General features: G+C 46.4%; 1 protein-coding gene across 1 annotated transcript in view; it reads right to left on the minus strand.

The window, feature by feature from the left end:
• The window catches only part of Itga9 (integrin subunit alpha 9), a 313338-nt gene that overhangs the window by 45361 nt on the left and 250992 nt on the right, over window positions 1-16985 (minus strand). Inside the window, exon 23 of the mRNA XM_048794712.1 lies at window positions 16196-16303. Within this exon, the coding sequence (XP_048650669.1) occupies window positions 16196-16303 (108 nt within the window). The remainder of the gene's footprint in view (window positions 1-16195; window positions 16304-16985) is intronic.

The raw sequence follows: 16985 nt of genomic DNA on the forward strand, positions 1-16985 counted from the left end.
CCCAAAAAAAAAGAGAAAAAAAAGACTTCTACCCAGACCATGGGAGGTAACAGCGCCTGCAGGCTGGGAGGCCAGGCTGCTCTATCGCTGGAAGTCGAACAGAGCACCCTGGAATGTTGTTTCTGGAAGGCCGCTCGGAGATCATGCAGTCCCATGGCCTCAGCTGACAGATAAGGAACCAGAGGCCCGAGTCCAGTGACTTGTCCAAGGTCACGTGGTTGGCTGTGAGCCTCATCCGGCACCCAGTGGTGGAATTCTTTGGTGAACACTCAAGGGTCCCAGGTTGCAGCCTAGCTGTGCCGACTCAGGTTAGGGCCTCACATTCCTTGTCTATAATATTAGGACGGTGGCCTACATGGTTGTCCTCAGATGCTAACTGCACACTTTGATGACCATCTGTGCGTTTCATTTTCCTTAGAGCACGGGGTCACTTCATCTCACATCCCATACATAAAAACAAATGCTGACTACTCTCCCTACAACCTGGTTTTAAGCAAACTTGGCTCAAAGTCAAATGAAAGTAATGCTTTCTTCCCATATTGCAAATAATCCAAGCGCCACCCGGCTAGAGTCCACAGCTTCATTTCCTTGGTGGGCCGAGAACATGGTGGCATTGCCCCCACGGTCATCACGGCTGGCTGACTTCTCAAGTATTTTCCAGATTGTTTGAAAGTCCAAATGCTTCCCATGGTATGGCTGCTTATCTTGCAGGACCCCTGGGAGCTGGAAGAGGCCTGTGGCTATTGGAATTTGAACAAAAGAACCTAACTGAGCATACAAATGAGGACAAGAGGACACAGGACACAGGACCCAGGGACAAGGCTGAATTCTGCCAAGGCAGTTATTAAGGGTTTTCTGTTGGTTATCTGTCCTCCCCTCACCCCAACCCCAAAGAAAACATTGTGCAAGCTGAAACCAAGAGATGGTGGTGATTTGGGAAATTGTCAGGAGCCCTGGTTATGGGAGCCCAAGGAGAATTATGGACATCATGTGGTGGCAGAGTCTGGGTCAGTCTTGGTCAGGGGAATCTTTGTGGCCAGAAGCTGCCAAAGTGTCAGGCCTATTTGCTCCAGGCCTGACAGGATGAAGTGCTCTGTTTGCTCCATGTGGTCTTACAAGACCCGGCTTCCCAAAATACCAGCTTCGAAGCATGAACTGGGCTTGGGATGATGCCGCAAAGTCTCTCTTTTGCCTTTTTTTTTTGGTGGGGGCAGGGAATTGTACTCAGGGGCACTCGACCACTGAGCCACATCCCCAGCCCTATTTATTTCGTTTAGAGACAGGGTCTCACTGAGTTGCTTAGCACCTCATCATTGCTGAGGCTGGCTTCGAACTTGCAATCCTCCTGCCTCAGCCTCCTGAGCCTCTGGGATTACAGGCCTGCGCCACCACGCCCAGCTCCCTTTTGCTTTTAATGTCACCATCACCTGCGCCCAGGTGGGAAAGGGAAGCCTAGAGCTTGTACGGAGGCCTCTTCAAGCTCTGGTGGCTACAGAAAGCGATTGGGAAAACAGGGGCATTGCCCCTAGGCTCAGGAGGTGGAGCTTCCTTTGCTGACCTAGAGCACAACAGCAGACACAGGTCTCCCCACCTAGTTCTCAGAACAGAGTGGCTCTAACACAGCCCCTGTCCCTGGGCCCAAAGACTAGAGGGACAGAGAGGTTCTCTGGCCATTTTTCTAAGTTTTATGCTCCAAACACATCATCCAGAAAAACCCATTTGTGGCCTACAATGCCTCTCTAGGCTGAGGTCACATGTGAAAGGGGAGGGAGCTAGTAGCACAGGGCACCATTCCAATAGTCAGAGCATACCCCAAATCTGAACACCATCATGTGCAGAAGGCGCTATCATCAGTACTGTGACCTTATGACTCACCATCTGAACTGGGACTTAAAAAACAAATTTTTTAATTGATACATGAAAATTATGGAGGATGGTGTGAGTTTTCAATATACATATACAACGTCTAAGGATGAGATCAGATCAAAGTAATTGGCATATCAATCACCTTGGACATTTATTCCTTGTGTTGGGAGCATTTAAAATCCTCTCTACCAACTACTTTGGAATATTCAATTAATTGTTGTCAATCAGTTATCCTGCTGCGCTACGGAACATTATAGATCACAGGTACAACTGCATCCCGTGTACCTGTTAACCACCTTCTCTCCACTCCCCTTCCCAGGCCCTTGGAACCACTATCTCTAATTCTGAGTTCAACATTTTTAGCTTCCACATAAAATAAGATCAGGCAGTTTTTGTCTTTCTGTGCCTGGCTCATTTCACTCAACATAATGTCCCCCAGGCCCATCCATCTTGCACAAATGACAGGATTTCATTCTTTTTTATGGCTAACATTCTACTGTCAAGTGGCACAACTGTTTTAGGAGTGAAATTAGGGAATCAGCCCCAGAACAGCAAGACATTTATCAGACATATATACCAAAGAAAATGGTGACATCTAGTCTTTTTAACTTTCATCCCCATTTTACAGATGAGAAAACTGAGGCCCAGAGAAGTTAAATAAACTGCCATGTACCCATGAGCTCTGCATGTGTGAGAAGCACATCTCCAAAGTCCTCACCAGGAAACTCCCTCTCCCACTCTGTCTTCTTGGTACCAAGGCCACACTGCAGCTCCACACACTGCGGGGGGCCAGACACAACCCCACCACCACTGCATTCCTAGCCTTGGGAGCAGGGCTCCTATTGGGATTGTAAATATTTTCCAAGTGTTTCTTCCCCACCAGGAAATCAGGCCCGACAGTGATTTGCCTTCTTCAGAGGAAGTGGTACTTCAGGCTGATCAAAGGATAAAGAGAATGTCTAGGGTTAAAGAGGAGGGAAAGGGAATCCCAGGGAAAAGTGACAGCATCAGCCAGAGAGCCTGGTGCACCCCAGAGACTTGATCTGCAGAACCTGGTTCACGTGGGACGAGCAGTGGATGAATGCTGGGTAGCAGTGGCCAGAAGGGAGGCAGGAGGGGTGGGCTTGAACAGTGGAGGGCTGCTATGACTTGAAACTGTTCCCCAAATTAGAATCTAGTCCTTAGAATTTAAGAACTAAATGGGAGTTCATAACCCACTTGAATCTAATGTATGAAATGATATGTCAAGAGCTTTGTAATGTTTTGAACAACCAATTAAAAAAAAAATTAGAGACATAATCCTTAAATTCATATGCTAACAGTATTAGGCGGTGGGGCGGTATTAGGAGGTGGGGCATTTGGGAAGTGCTTGGGTCATGAGGGCTCTGCCTTCATAAATGGATTAATCCACTATCATGGAAGTGGCTTTGCTATACGAGTGAGCTCTCCAGCTAGCTTACTCTGTCTCGGCCATCTTATGAGGTAGGGAAGAGCCCTACTAGAGGTGGGTACCGTGCTCTTGGGCTTCCCAGACTCCAGAACCACGAGCTACATAGACCTCTATTCTTTTTTTGTTTGTTTTTTTGTGGTGCTGGGGATTGAACCCAGGGCCTTGTGCATGCAAAGTAAGCACTCTACCAACTGAGCTATGTCCCCAGCCCTCTCTATTCTTTATGAAAGAATACCAGTCGAACAACAGAAAATGTCCTGAGACAAGGGCCTTGTAAGCAAATCTTGGAAGTGGGGTGAGTGGAAGTGGTTACCCAGAAGGTGGTGGGAGCCAGGCTTGGAATCAAAGCAGGAGCCTGTATGATTTCAGCCACACAGGTCAACGCATCTCACAATTAAGGACCCAACTTTAACCTCAGGTGTGTGTTATTGTTAGTGTATTTTTAACAGGCGGAGGCACAGATGCCCCCTTTCTATCAGCATTGACCTCATCTCTTCACCATAATCCAGCTGGCTGGGGCCTCAGGGAGAGGAAGGATCCTCCAAATGTCCCTGGATTGATGCCCCTTGAATGCTGTGCCCAGCCAACGGCAGGGAACTGGAAGACTGAATTAGCAGGGGAACAAACTCAAATGAGCCATGTTTGGAGTCGTCATCAATGCGGTTCTTGGGTAAGGTCTGATCTAAAAGCTGTGTTTGTTGAATTGATTTGGATTAAAGGGGACAGGGGTTCATTCTCGCCTAACATGTGTTTCATGTTAACTCCCATTTCTCTGTTAACCATTGACTTTCTGTTCCGTTCCATCTCTGGGCCACGTTTCCATATCCTGTTACATAATTACAGCTGATGGCAACTGGGTAAACCTGACGGGCCCTGACTTACAGCCTGCTTGTCTGAATTCACACGCCCTTTGAGGTTGGAACCCCCGAGAATGTTTTGAATGCCTACCCTGCTAATTCAATTACCTACTGCCTATGCTGGGAACCAAGGAATCAGAGGACTGCAAGGTCCCCATCCTGTCACCGGAGGCTCCACATTTTCCTCAGTGGCTGTGGTGATCTTAGTTTTAGGACTTCAAAGTTTGAAGTAAAAATAATATTCATAAAACGACCAATTGCTTCATTAGGCTGCCCTAAGATGTTTACTATTAGGAAGAACAAATAAGGGCCTACTTTCCGTTCAGCAAAATGTGAAGTATAGTCACAAGTTGTTTGATAAAGTCTTTCACATTATATCTTCTGTTCAATCACATTGCTTTGATTGACTCTTGCATGTTTCCTGGTATTGACTGAAGAACAATAAGATATATTTTAATGACAAAATCCTAAGACCAATATTTTCCTGCTTGCCATTTACTTCATGCCTTTGCAATAATGTGACTCCATAATAACCTAGGGAGGTGGACACTCAAAGCTTCCACTTATTTACTGTGATTTTTCCATAGAAAGGATGCTATTTAACATAAGACCAGAGACAGCAATAACAAACTTGGATAGCTGCTCATCGTGGATAGACCTTGCTTTATGTTACCAATGTATTCAAAGGTGGAGAACATAATGTTGGCGTGCCATCGGGCCACTGAAAGGTAACAGGGAGTTCTCATAGGTGTCTTTTGTCATATCCTTCTGAAGAGCGACGGATTCTTTTACTTTGTGAAAAGGGAGCCCTTGCTTATCGGTTTGGCAAGTTCTGATTTTTTCCTGATATTTATCTCTCTGGGCAGCAAGAAGCTCCAATGGTTCATTTGGACAGACAGAAATCTGAAGAAGAAAACCAGTTCCGTGACCACAATAATGCCTGTAAGCTAATAGGTGGCTCCAGCTTTGTTTGAGCCCCTCTAGCTTTGACATTCATATTAAGAGCCAAAGGAATGAACAGCTCGTAGAGTTCTGGTTCTGAACTCAAAAGGGAAAAATGAAGCCACGGAACCACCGTCCCCCAATAACAGCCCACTCCAAATCTGCACATTTGGAGACAGATCATGAAATTAAGAATGACCTAAGTGACATTTATACCAGAATGGAAAAGAGGGTAACATTAAAAAGCCTGAAAAGTTCATAATTTTAACTCTAGATATCTTCTCTCCTTCTAATTAAAAACTGTCTTCTAAATAAAAGACTTGCTTTCCCTAATCCCTTCCCCACCCCTAAAGGCCACTACCACTGTGACAAGCTGCATCTGGTCTGGAAAGTTCAGGCTGTGACTGAGACCAAAACTGAAACCTACAATAAAAGGACAAATCTTCAAAAATCAATGTTCCAGAGGAAAGGGAAAGCATAATCCATTGTATAATTTTGACCTCCGTGTGAGTCAGCCATTATTTCATGAGCAACTTTGCCTCTTAGGATAAAAGTCGATGGATTTTTGTTTCCATGAGCTTTAGGGTTTGGCTAAATCAGTGCTCTCACCCCCCTGGCCCTGGGTGACAGGCCAGCATGCTGGAGGGTGGGGAGCATGCTGGAGGAATCGTGGTGTGCACCATACTAGGCTCCCTGCAAAACAGAATTCATCTACATTCAATCAGAGAAAGACAGGCCCCCCAGAGGAGGCCCGTTCACAGGCACAGGGATGGCCTTTGCTGCAGTTAAAGTGATACAGATGGGAAGTAGTTTCAGAGCAGCAGTGACACCAAAGAATTTCCAGATGTGGTCAGATTCTCTTTAGTGAAAAAGCGAGACATAAATATGTTATCTGAGCACTTGACATGCATGCCACAAATGTTTTCCTTCCACAGATAATGAAACATTTTGGAAGCTGAATGGTCTGCTGCTTTGGATAATAAATGAGTCAGTAACCCCCAGAAGGGACACAACACAGACCTCAGAATTACATCAGTTTAAATTCCAGTTCTAGCCCTCGGACCCCTCTATGCTAAAGAACAAAGCTCATCTCCTACTTACATTAAAGGGTTCACTGGGTTGGCTCTGCAGGTATTATTTGTATGGCTCCATTGTTACTCCTCTATCAAAAGGTAAATGATAATGGCTTTCTGGATGCCAGGCACCGCCATCTGCCTGACTTCTCATGCTACTTTCCTAAGGGTATCTGACGCCACAGTCATGAAAGGTGAGACCTAGATGTTGTTCATTAAGTCTAAGATTTCAAGGGCTTCACGGGAGGCCTGAAATGTGCTGCAGGCCTTAAGTTTAGGTAATTAAAAAGAAGTAGGTGAAGTTGGCTCCTGACAGCTGGGGAGATAACTGCCTCTCAGCGTCTAATGATGTCGAGGCAGTTGCTCTGGCTCAAAAGAAACGTGGTGTGCACCTCCAAAAGCCGTTTTCCTTCTTGGCGCTTCTGAAGTGCACACAATTAGCCCTCAGCAGGTTAAATGAGAACCATGTGTTGGTCGGCAGTGTCCGATGAGCTCTGTTTATCCTCAGCCACATTTCCTGTTACCGACTTCGGTAACAACCCATCAGCCCTGCAATGGAAGGGCTCTGTGTCGTGCTTTTAAGGAACGGAGGGAAGTCAACTGCATCATCACTAACTTTTAAGGCCTATTCACTTGAGAGACCAGAAAATACAGAGGCATCGGCATTCCAACCGGCCAACACACGGGCAGCAAGGCCTTACCACTTCCAGATGTTGTAGCAGCTGTGAGCGCAAGACACTCGGGCTCCTTGATAAGGCCAGGCGCCCCGGTCAGCAGGGAGACGACACTGCTGGCTAGATTTATTCTGTGTCCACACGGTGAAAGGGCAACCTCTGACCTACACCGCCCATGGACAGCCTGAGCCCTGAGCCTGCAGCTTGTCCTCGTGACCAGTGGGGGTGTGTTGAACATGGTCTGTGCACAGAAGCAAACACTTCCTCCCTCTCCGGCTCACTTTGACAAGAGCCCAGGAATGTAACTCTTGCTCCAGAATTCAAGGAGCCATCCCCACCCTCTGTAAAGTGTTTGGCTTTTGTTATAAAATAAAAAACAAAATAAACCTAATCCTGACCCATTTCAGGAACTTGACTGTTCAGATCACATTCAGACATGTGCAAAATGCAGAAGGAAAAAAAAAAAGTTTGGGGGCCATTTCCGAGATGGGCAGATGTGTATGTGGGCCAGTGGTTGTGGAGGGAATGTTTTCATAATCTCTCTGCCCAAAGTTTGTGGTGTGTACTTTTTCTCTTAGAAGTTCTCATTTAGGATAAGTGATTCAACTTCATTTCAAAGTTTCACCTTCTTACCTTTCTCACATTAAGTCAACTTCTGCCGTGGGTTCATGGGATGGGTCCAAATGCCTCCACTTGGAGGATTTCGATTCAAGGCAGATTTTTCAAGTTCTTGGGACACATGAGGTGCTCTGCTGGCTACATTGCAGGGCACCTAAGGACTCACCCCATATGCTAATATGTCTGGCGTTGGGTCTAACAGTGAGGGGAGCCAGTTCTTTCATTTATCTGAGCACAAACTACAGTCCAGGCACCCAATGCTAGGGATGCACAGAGAACAAAGGTCATACCCTTTATACTCATGGTGTTTTTAATCTCATGGAAGAAGTCAGAGACTCCAAAATAGTAATAGTAGACAATGGTGAATGCTATGAAGAAAATAACCCACGAGGAAGTGGGACAGAGATGGAACAGAGAGCAATGAGGTTTGCAACTGTAGGGAAATGGTTGGAGAGGACTTGCTGAGAAGGGGAACTATGGGTTCAGACCTCCACTGTGAGGAGCCAATTATGCAAAGGCCAGAGGGAGGCGTGTTCTTGGCAGAGGCTGGACCACCCGGGAAGGCATAATGGAAGACAAGACACGTGAACGGGGTCTTGAGGCACCAGTGGGCTTTTCATAGCAAGAGGGAAGAAAGAAGCCATTAGCAAGGTCAAGGTGCCCAGGGAAGAGCATGGTGGGAGTTCAGCCAGTCTTCACTGTCCAGAGTGGCTGGAAGACATGGTTGGGGAGGTTACGGGGAAGGAGTTGTGTACAAAATGGCCGGGGAAAGCAGAGTTTCAGTCTTACAGTTTTGGCCATTAAGATCTCCTTGATGGCCTGATTCGAGGATGCACACCTGTAATCCCAGCCGTTTGGGAGGCTGAGGAAGGAGGATCATGAGTTCAAAGCCAGCCTCAGCAAAAGTGAGGTGGTGCTAAGCAACTCGGTGAGACCCTGTCTTTAAATAAAATACAATATAGGGCTGGGGATGTGGCTCAGTGGTTGAGTGCCCCTGAGTTCAATCCCTGGTACCTGCTCCCCCCTTAAAAAAAATCTCCTTGATGGTCTTTCCACAGACCCTCAGTGATGACTCTGAGTGTGACACAGAGAAAGATTAAGGCTGGAAGTTGGCACAGATAAGTAATAACAGCTAAAAGGTCTTGAATGGTTTCAGTCAGCTTTTGCATTGCTGTGACAAAACACCTGACGGGAACAACTTAGAGAAGGGAATGTTTATCTGGGGCTCAGTTTCAGAGGTCTCAGTCCATAGACAGACAATTCCATCGCTCTGGGCTCAAGAACATGTGGGAAGGGCCCAGTGGAGGAGAGCTTCTCAGGACATGGCAGGGTCAGGAAGCTGAGAGAGGGAGGGGTGGGAAAGGAGCCATAGGGAAGATGCACCCTTCCAGGACATGACCCCAGTGACCACCTCTCCTCCAGCTATGCCCCACCCACCTACAGTTACTATACAGTCAGTCCATTCAAACTAGGTTGAACTGAATGAGGTTACAGCTCTCACAATTCAATCATTTTACCTCTGAACATTCCTACATTAACCCAGGAGCTTTGGGGAGATACCTCATACCCAAACCATCACGAGTGGTAAATCAGGGCTTAATGCCTAAGGGGTATCAGTTTGTGATGAGAAGCGGGCAAAGAGACATGGTATTTGGGGCTTCGTTTTTGAAATTTATGGATTTGGCAAATATGGAGAAAGCAAAGAGGATTCACTCGGATGGGGAAAAGAGAATTAAAGGAATTGTAACACTTTTTTTTGAAAGACAAGGGGGGAAGAATGATTACGTAATGTAGCTCAACAACTTCTCTGCAAATAGGGAACTAGGCAACTGTTTTCCATTTTACTAAGAAAAGGTCGGGGGGGGGGAAATTAGAGCATGAAGAATTGAGCATAGTCATAACAATGAGATTTGAGGGATTCTGGAACGGCTTAAGGAAGAGAACTTGCTGGAAACAGGTTCTGTTGTATTGGGGAGACATCTTGATTGTATTCAGTACAAAGGTGGAGGATTGATCCTATAATCCCCCAAAGCTGCTCTGGGGCCGTATGTGCATCTGTTCCTACTGGAGAGGGGTTCCTGAGCCTTGAATCCTCACTGAAAGGAGCCTCTTACCCAGCGAGCTAGTCTGATACAGGGCAAGTCCTTGAATGTCTACAGGAAAAAAAAAAAAAAAACATCTGAGGGTAAGTGGGGGTAGGGAGGAAGAAGCATGTGTTCATGACAGAGGACGGTAATAGAGACTGAAAAAGAAGTGTAAGTTGGAGAATTTTGTTTTGGGTTATTTGCTGGGTTGCTTTCAAGTCCCAGGCTCTGGCTTCTGTACAAGCTGAGTCTCAACTGCAGCAAGCCCTGCTGCAGGGGAGGCTTCTAGTTGCAATTATCCTTCAAGCATGGCTAAGTCGTAAAATCCAGGACTTTTCTCATGTGAAATGTGCTGGCTTAGAAAACCAGTGTCACTGTCAACTGCTATTGCCAGAGAAATAAATGACTCATATTAAGGCAGAAAACTCCCCCGGAGGGAATGCTAGCAAATAAGCACACACACAGACTTCTGGATGTCCAGTCTGGATGCCATGTGGGCATGGCCCGGAGGTTGGCATTTCCAAAGACAGAAATCAAATGGGGCTGAAATCAAGGGCAGATACTTGTCAGAAAACACAAACTTGGCAAGGCCTTCGAGCACAAAGAAGATCTCATTACAAGCTCCTGTAAGAGAGCCCTGGTCTCCTTACTCTGAATAAAGCTCACCACAAGACTTTAATCACTCTTTAAAATTACATCTCTCCCCACTTCCCATCCCCTGGCCTCCTTTATTTTCTCCATGGCATTTACCATCATGTAATGAACTACATTTTTTACTTATTATTTATCTTTCCCCACCAGAAGGTACACAAGGGCCGATAATTATTATTTTTGTCTATTTTGTTCTCTGTAGTAACCCAATGCTTGACATACACTGGGTGTAAAGCATTTGTTGAATGAATGGACATGTGGATTAAAAAATCCTACCATAGCCCCATGTGGCAAGAACTGTCATCACTATTTTGCAGACATGGAAATGGGAGGGTGGAGAGATTTAAGCATCAGGCTTTGGACCAGGGCTTCTCAAATACTGATGTGCAAACGAACCACCCAGGATGTTGTTTAAATGCCCACTGGGATTCAGCAGGTCTGGGTGGAGCATCAGTTTCCACATTTCCACATTTCTGACACCTAGGTAATGCCAGGGGTGCAGGGCAGCTACAGGTCCAGAAAATGATGGCCCAAGCCCTTGAAGGTGGCTGGACAGCCCAGTGGTAAAGAGCAGAGACTGTTAGCCACCTTCCCACTGTGATCTCCAATCTTTTCCTTAAATCTAACTCCTTAAAACTGAACTGTGCAGCAGGCCACCCTCCAAATTCAAGTGGTCTTCCCTTCACTAGCCATAGAGCTGGTGACAGATGTGTTATCTTGGCCCTCTCTTAGACCCACGTTCAGGGGCTCTGCTTCATGTTTAATCTCTGCAGAACTGAAGCCAAGTGAAGTGGTTAAGTTTTTCAGGCCAGTTCTCGTTAAACTGTGAGAGAGAAGTTATATCCTCAGTTCCAACAGGTATCTTCTCTAAGGAGCAAGTGGCTACAACTTGCCTTACACAGGCCATCTTGCCACAGAGTCACTGCCCTCCGCAGTGGCCTGAGGGTCATTTGCTGACAATGTGCATGGCGTGCGTGCAGTTAAACAGCTTTAGGTGACAGGGCGTTTGGTTGTCCCTATTCCCAAGTCAGCAGAAATGAAGGCCCAGGCCCATGAGTGCGCTCACACCGTGCACCCAGCACGGGCAATAATTTACCACCATCACAGGACTGACCAAGGGTTAGTACTTCCTATCATCCTGCTGAGATCTCTGTCTGCTGTACACCCCAAGGAAAGCACAGGGTACAGTCACCTTTGCCTGTCTGTATAAGAGCTACGTGGAAACAATGGAGAACCATAGCTCCAAGTACAGAAGATACACTCACTGTAGCGGCTATGACATCTATCTGGAATGTTCTCTTCTTCGCCTGCTCTCTTGGTGACCTCCTACACATCATTTAGGCATTGACCTCAAAGATCCTGCTTCACGAAGCATTTCCTGCCCCCTCCCCAAGGTGGGCATTCTCCCCCTATGTGTCCCCTGGGCCTGGACGTGCCTCGTATGTGGTAATGCACTTGCATATTATATATCTGTCTACTACAAGTAAATTTCTGGAGCAGCTTTGTAACTTGATCTTTTCTTAGGGCCTTGCATATAATAAGTGCTTGCTCAGCCAATATTTCAAGAATTATTTATTATTGGTAATGTTGTTACTTTAGACAGACTAAAAAGATCTGTCACTCTTTTCTATGATTTTCATAGTCGTTACAACTTGATTTCCTGATGGACACTAAGTCCACAATGGCCTGTCCACATTTTCTCTTTGCTGTGGGAAATCATTGTATCTCCACAGGGTTCCACACAACCCCTGTGGGTGGAAAGCAAAGGAAATCGATGGCCTTTCCTAAGACCACCATCATGGCTCTGTCTCCAAATAAAACCAGCAGAGTGGAGGGGCTCAGGGTCCTTCTATGACAAAAGAAGATCATGAACAGAGGCTTAGAGTGTGGAGTGGTCTCACCTCATTAGAATACTCTTAAAAATGTCTCCTATACAAGCAAAGTTTTCACTCACAAACATCTTTGACTTCAAGGCATCCTCCAGACAAGCACAGAAGATGCTCTGGTGATAGAAAACTGCCAGATTCTGGGCTAAAGGTGGGGACTAGCCCAGGCCCCAGGGTCAGCAAGAACACTACTGTATGTGGATGATGACCAGGCAGCGTGGACACCAAGGGCACTACTAAAGGGAGAGGAACACTCTGAGGGTCCCCTGGGGTGTGGGGAAGGATGACAGACATCTGCTTCTAGGTTTCAGCAGGCTTAACACATCCAGCTGGTGCCTGGTGCTCAGTAACCTGACAAAGGCTGGGAATGACAGTTGCTAGGAGTGAGGGTGGGAGGGAATGTCACCAGGCCTCAGGGGCCACATGGAGAAGGAGCCCTGGTTTCTCTAAGAGGAGCGAGTTTGACTAGCACTAAACCAGCCAAATCTACAGATTGAATGCCCCGCTCCATTTAAAGTCCCAAGACGCCAAAGTGGGGGACATCATGAGCTCTATAATTAGCTCTGGACCCAGTGAGCATTCTCAGGCTCCGCTGAGCAAGGGTGGCAGCAGGACTGGGGACTTGGCTGAGCTTCAGGATGCCCTTGCTCTTAGAAACTGAAGGCGAAGGGTAAGCCAGCTTTCAGTCTATCAAACAAGCATCCGGGACTCTTGTCCCTCTCACTGCAGCATGTCACCCCATCATGTTTGTGTTTTTGTTTCTGTTCTCATCATTCTGGCCTCCAGTGGCAATTGTTAATAAGGATGAGCCTCCCTACTTGCTCAGTGAGAGCTGTCAGTGGATTTGCTTTTCCATAACACACAAATGCCATGAGCTGCTCTGCTCACCTGGTTTGGTGCCCTTGAGAATTCTATCACAGGCCTTATGTAGTTTTGAAAATCCAAATCTCTTTTGCAAACAGAGAGAGCAGATCATTGCCAGCTCATACCACATGGAGTCTGAGGGTCCACTCAGCTAGACTGACAGGCAGTGCTGCCAATCCTCAGGAAAACCACGTCTAAAACCTTCCATGAAAGCCAGCCCTTTAGAAATGTGCTCCAAAGTTCTTTCCAGTGACTCTTCCTTGGCTTGATGATTGGTAAGGAGGAAAAAGGGTGTGCTTGGTTCTCAGATACCTTCAGAATCCAAGTGACTGAAATTTCCTGTTTTGGTCCATGAATGTTTTTGGCCTTTGGAAACTCTGCCTCTCTACAACATTGTAGAAAGTTTATTGAAAACTCTTAGCATGCCTTATGAGAATATTCCTAGATGTTGGGGGTGGAGGCACAAGGTGGAATGGTTACGATGATTAATAACATTTAAGAAGAAGAGGGCTGGGGGCATAGCTCAGTGGTAGAACACTTACTTGCCTACCATGTGTGAGGCCTGGGGTTCCCAGAACATTAAAAAAAAAAATTCAGAGGGTAGACAGGCGTATGTGGTTTGCTTGAGGCTTATAACCAACTCAATAGACAACGCAGGCTGGCAGGGAACTTGTTCTACATTCAACATTCACATGGTTCTGGTTTCTGGCCCATGTGACCCAAGAGAGGAGCCATGCCAGAAACATGACAGTATCACACAATGCTCTCTGAGCCTCCACCCTGTGGGCAGGGTCTTCTTTGACTATGCTCTGATGTGTCACACGCTGTGAGTTTGCTGCCCCAATTTTCAAACACTCCAAGGAGAGACTGTCCCTCTCTCTGGATGTCCCTTCTGTGCTCATATGAAGAGCAATGCTGTCTTGAGTCTCTCAACAGGAGACACTGCAAGAGCTCCCCTCTTGGTGACTGTCCCCAGCTCTGTGGCCCATTCTTCCCGGGGGGGGCTCAGAAGAAGGCACCACCTCATATTGAGTCACTCTGGAGACTGGAACCTAAGGGCTCCCAGAGCACTCTGATAAGAGAACTCGAATTGGACATGTTCAAGCATTTTCAGCAATCAAAACTCAAATTACTTAGCAAAGGAATTCATTCCTATTTGAGATTTTCTTAGGGTTTGGGTCTGGACTGTCCCCCAAAAGCTCATATGTTAAAGACTTGGTCCCCCATTCAGCAATGTTCAGAAGTGGGGCTGTGGGGGAGTGGTTGGATCATGAAGACTCTGAATTCATCAATAATTTATCCTTCCATGAAGTCAAAGATGCACGATTTATTGGGAGGTTGTAGAAACTTTAAGAGGTGGACCTTGGGGTTGGGGCTCAGTGGAAGAGCACTCACCTAGCACCTGTGAGGCACTGGGTTTGATCCTCAGCACCACATAAAAATAAATAAAATATTGTTTCCATCTACAACTAAAAAAAAAAAATTTAAGAGGTCAGTCTTAGTTGAAGGGAGTGAGTCCTTGGGGTCGTGCCTGTAGGGACTACATCTTACTCCCAATCCCTTTTCTATTTCTTGGGCACACTATGTGAGCAGTTTTGCACTACCACATCTTTCTGCCAGATGAGGCCAGAGAGTGACTCTTGATGGGCCGTGGGGATAGTGGAGTTGCTAGAAGAATCTGGGGAGAATAAAAGCCACTGGAAGGTTTTGAGCAGAGCTGACTTATACTCTGGAAGGATCGCTCTGAGGCTGGGTCCAGGGCAGAGGCAGGTGCACTAGTAAGGAGTTATTGCTACTGCTAATAACCTGGGTGACAGATGCTGCTGCCTGGGACCAGGGTGCTGGAAGTAGAGATGTAAACAGTGGTAACCTTCTGGATTTGTTGTGAAGGTAGAGACGTTCGGCCTGCTGATGGATAGGATGTGAAGAACAGGAAAAAAAAAAAAAAAAAGAGGCATTAAGGATGACCAAGGCTTTTTAATCTAAGCAACTGAGAATGGAGTAGCTATGTGCTGAGCTAGGGAAGTTGTGGGAGGGCAGGTTTGGAGGGGCTGTAGTTTGGATATAGCTTGTCCCTTGAGAAACTCTCCTTAGGGTTTAATTTCCAATGTAAGGCATCCAGAGGGTGGAAACTTAATGTGACTATGGTGTTTCGAGGTAGTGAAGAGATTAGGGTTAGATATGGTCATCAAGGGTGATTACTCCCATGACTGAATGCTGGTGGCTTTATAATAAGAGGAAGAGAGAAGGGAGGCAGTGGGGACAGACAGACACGTGCATGCTGTTTCTCACCATGTAATGATCTGTATCACCTTAGGACTCTCCTAACAAGAAGGCCATTGCCAGATGAGGCCACTCAACTTTGAACTTCCAGAACTTTCTTTTATAGCCCACCCAGTGTGTGTGGTATTATGGTATCAGCAACAATTTTTTTAAAAAGCACAATGACAGAAGAGTACTATGGGAGCTCACTTTTGAATAAAGCTGAGCTACCTGCCAGGCATCCAGGTAGAAATGGGCTGAAGGCAGTTGGCTGTTCATATCTGGAGATCATGGGAGGGGTCTGGGCTAGAAACAAGTGGTATTGTCAGCACAGACTGGATTTAAAGCCATGAGTCTGGGTGAGATTTCAGAGACAGGGTGTAGAATAAAGGAGGCCCCAGGCCCCTAGAAGGTGGGGAGATGAGGACAAAGGCCAGCGAGAAAGGGGAAACTGGGAGAAAGTGATGTCCTAGAAGGAGAAAGGTAGCAATGACCATGTTCCCATTATCAAACCCTTGAGACCAAGTCATCTACAGTGGACTCAGGATCAGACCGAGGGGCATACTCCACACGTAAACTTGAGTTGCAACCTACACTTACATCTGAGGGATTAACCTTTATCCTTGGGTGTCAGTAGCCCTTTGAGAATCTTTATGGACACTGTGGATCTTCTCCTCAGAGAAATGCAGACACATGCAAGACAGTGGACTGTCTCTGAGGTTCCCGGAGCCAGTGAAGCCCATGCCAGGAGGCGGGTCCACAGCCAGCCATTCCCCACCCTACGGCATTAACCAAACTGCCTCGCTGAAGAAATTCAGGCATCCCAGGTCCTCCAGCTTCCTCAGATAGGTTTCCAGGGGGTAGAATGAGTTAGGTTCTCTGGGTTGATATTGGGTTGGGTGGGGCATGAAATTTGAAGAGACTGATATAAGGCTCAAAGCAACTGAGAAAATAAATAGAGGACTCACCATCATCTCCTGCACCAGAAACATCTCTGCACCACTGGATGACAGTCGGTTGGGGAAGGAGATGCTGACAGATGACCCCGGAAGGGTGCTGGGGCCAGTGTTATAGACCTGTGGGTGTGGAACACACAGAGCACATTTCAGTGGAAATAAGAGAGCTTCATTTCATGTCCTGAAATATGTACTCCACATACAGATGCTCCAGGGGTGGGAGCTAAGTCATAACTCTAGGAGAAATAAGATGCTGAATGGTGGGGAATTTTAACAAAATTCTTAATGAACATCCTTCAAATAGGCACCTAAAAACCTCAGACTTCCAAAGTACCATTCCCTTTTAACATTTTCTTATCCTCTTCTTCTTACTAAAGATTATATTTAATTTGACATACCAATAAATTAGACTATTACACTGGGTGGGAAAGCAGACATAATAATTTAGTTCAGTGGTTCTCAAATTTCAGCATAACATCAGAATCACCTAGGGGCTTTTTAAAACACAGACTTGGTAGTGAGGGGTGAAAGGGGGGTCATGCCAAGAGCTCCTGAGGCAGTAAGCGGGGTGAAGCACCAGCATTTCTAGTAAGTTTCCAGGAAGCTGAAAGCATGGTACACACTCATAATTCCAGCTACTTAGGAGGCTGAGGCAGGAGGATCATGAGTTCAAGGTCAGCCTCAGCAACTCAAGGAGGCCTGTTTCAAAATGTAAATAAAAAGGGCTGGGGTGTAGCTCAGTGGTAGAGTGCCCCTGACTGTAGTCCATAGTACAAAAAAAAAAAAAAAAAAAAAAAAAAAA

The sequence above is a fragment of the Marmota marmota genome, unplaced genomic scaffold (genome assembly GCF_001458135.2).
Source record: "Marmota marmota marmota unplaced genomic scaffold, marMar, whole genome shotgun sequence".
Classification (NCBI taxonomy): Eukaryota; Metazoa; Chordata; class Mammalia; order Rodentia; family Sciuridae; genus Marmota; species Marmota marmota.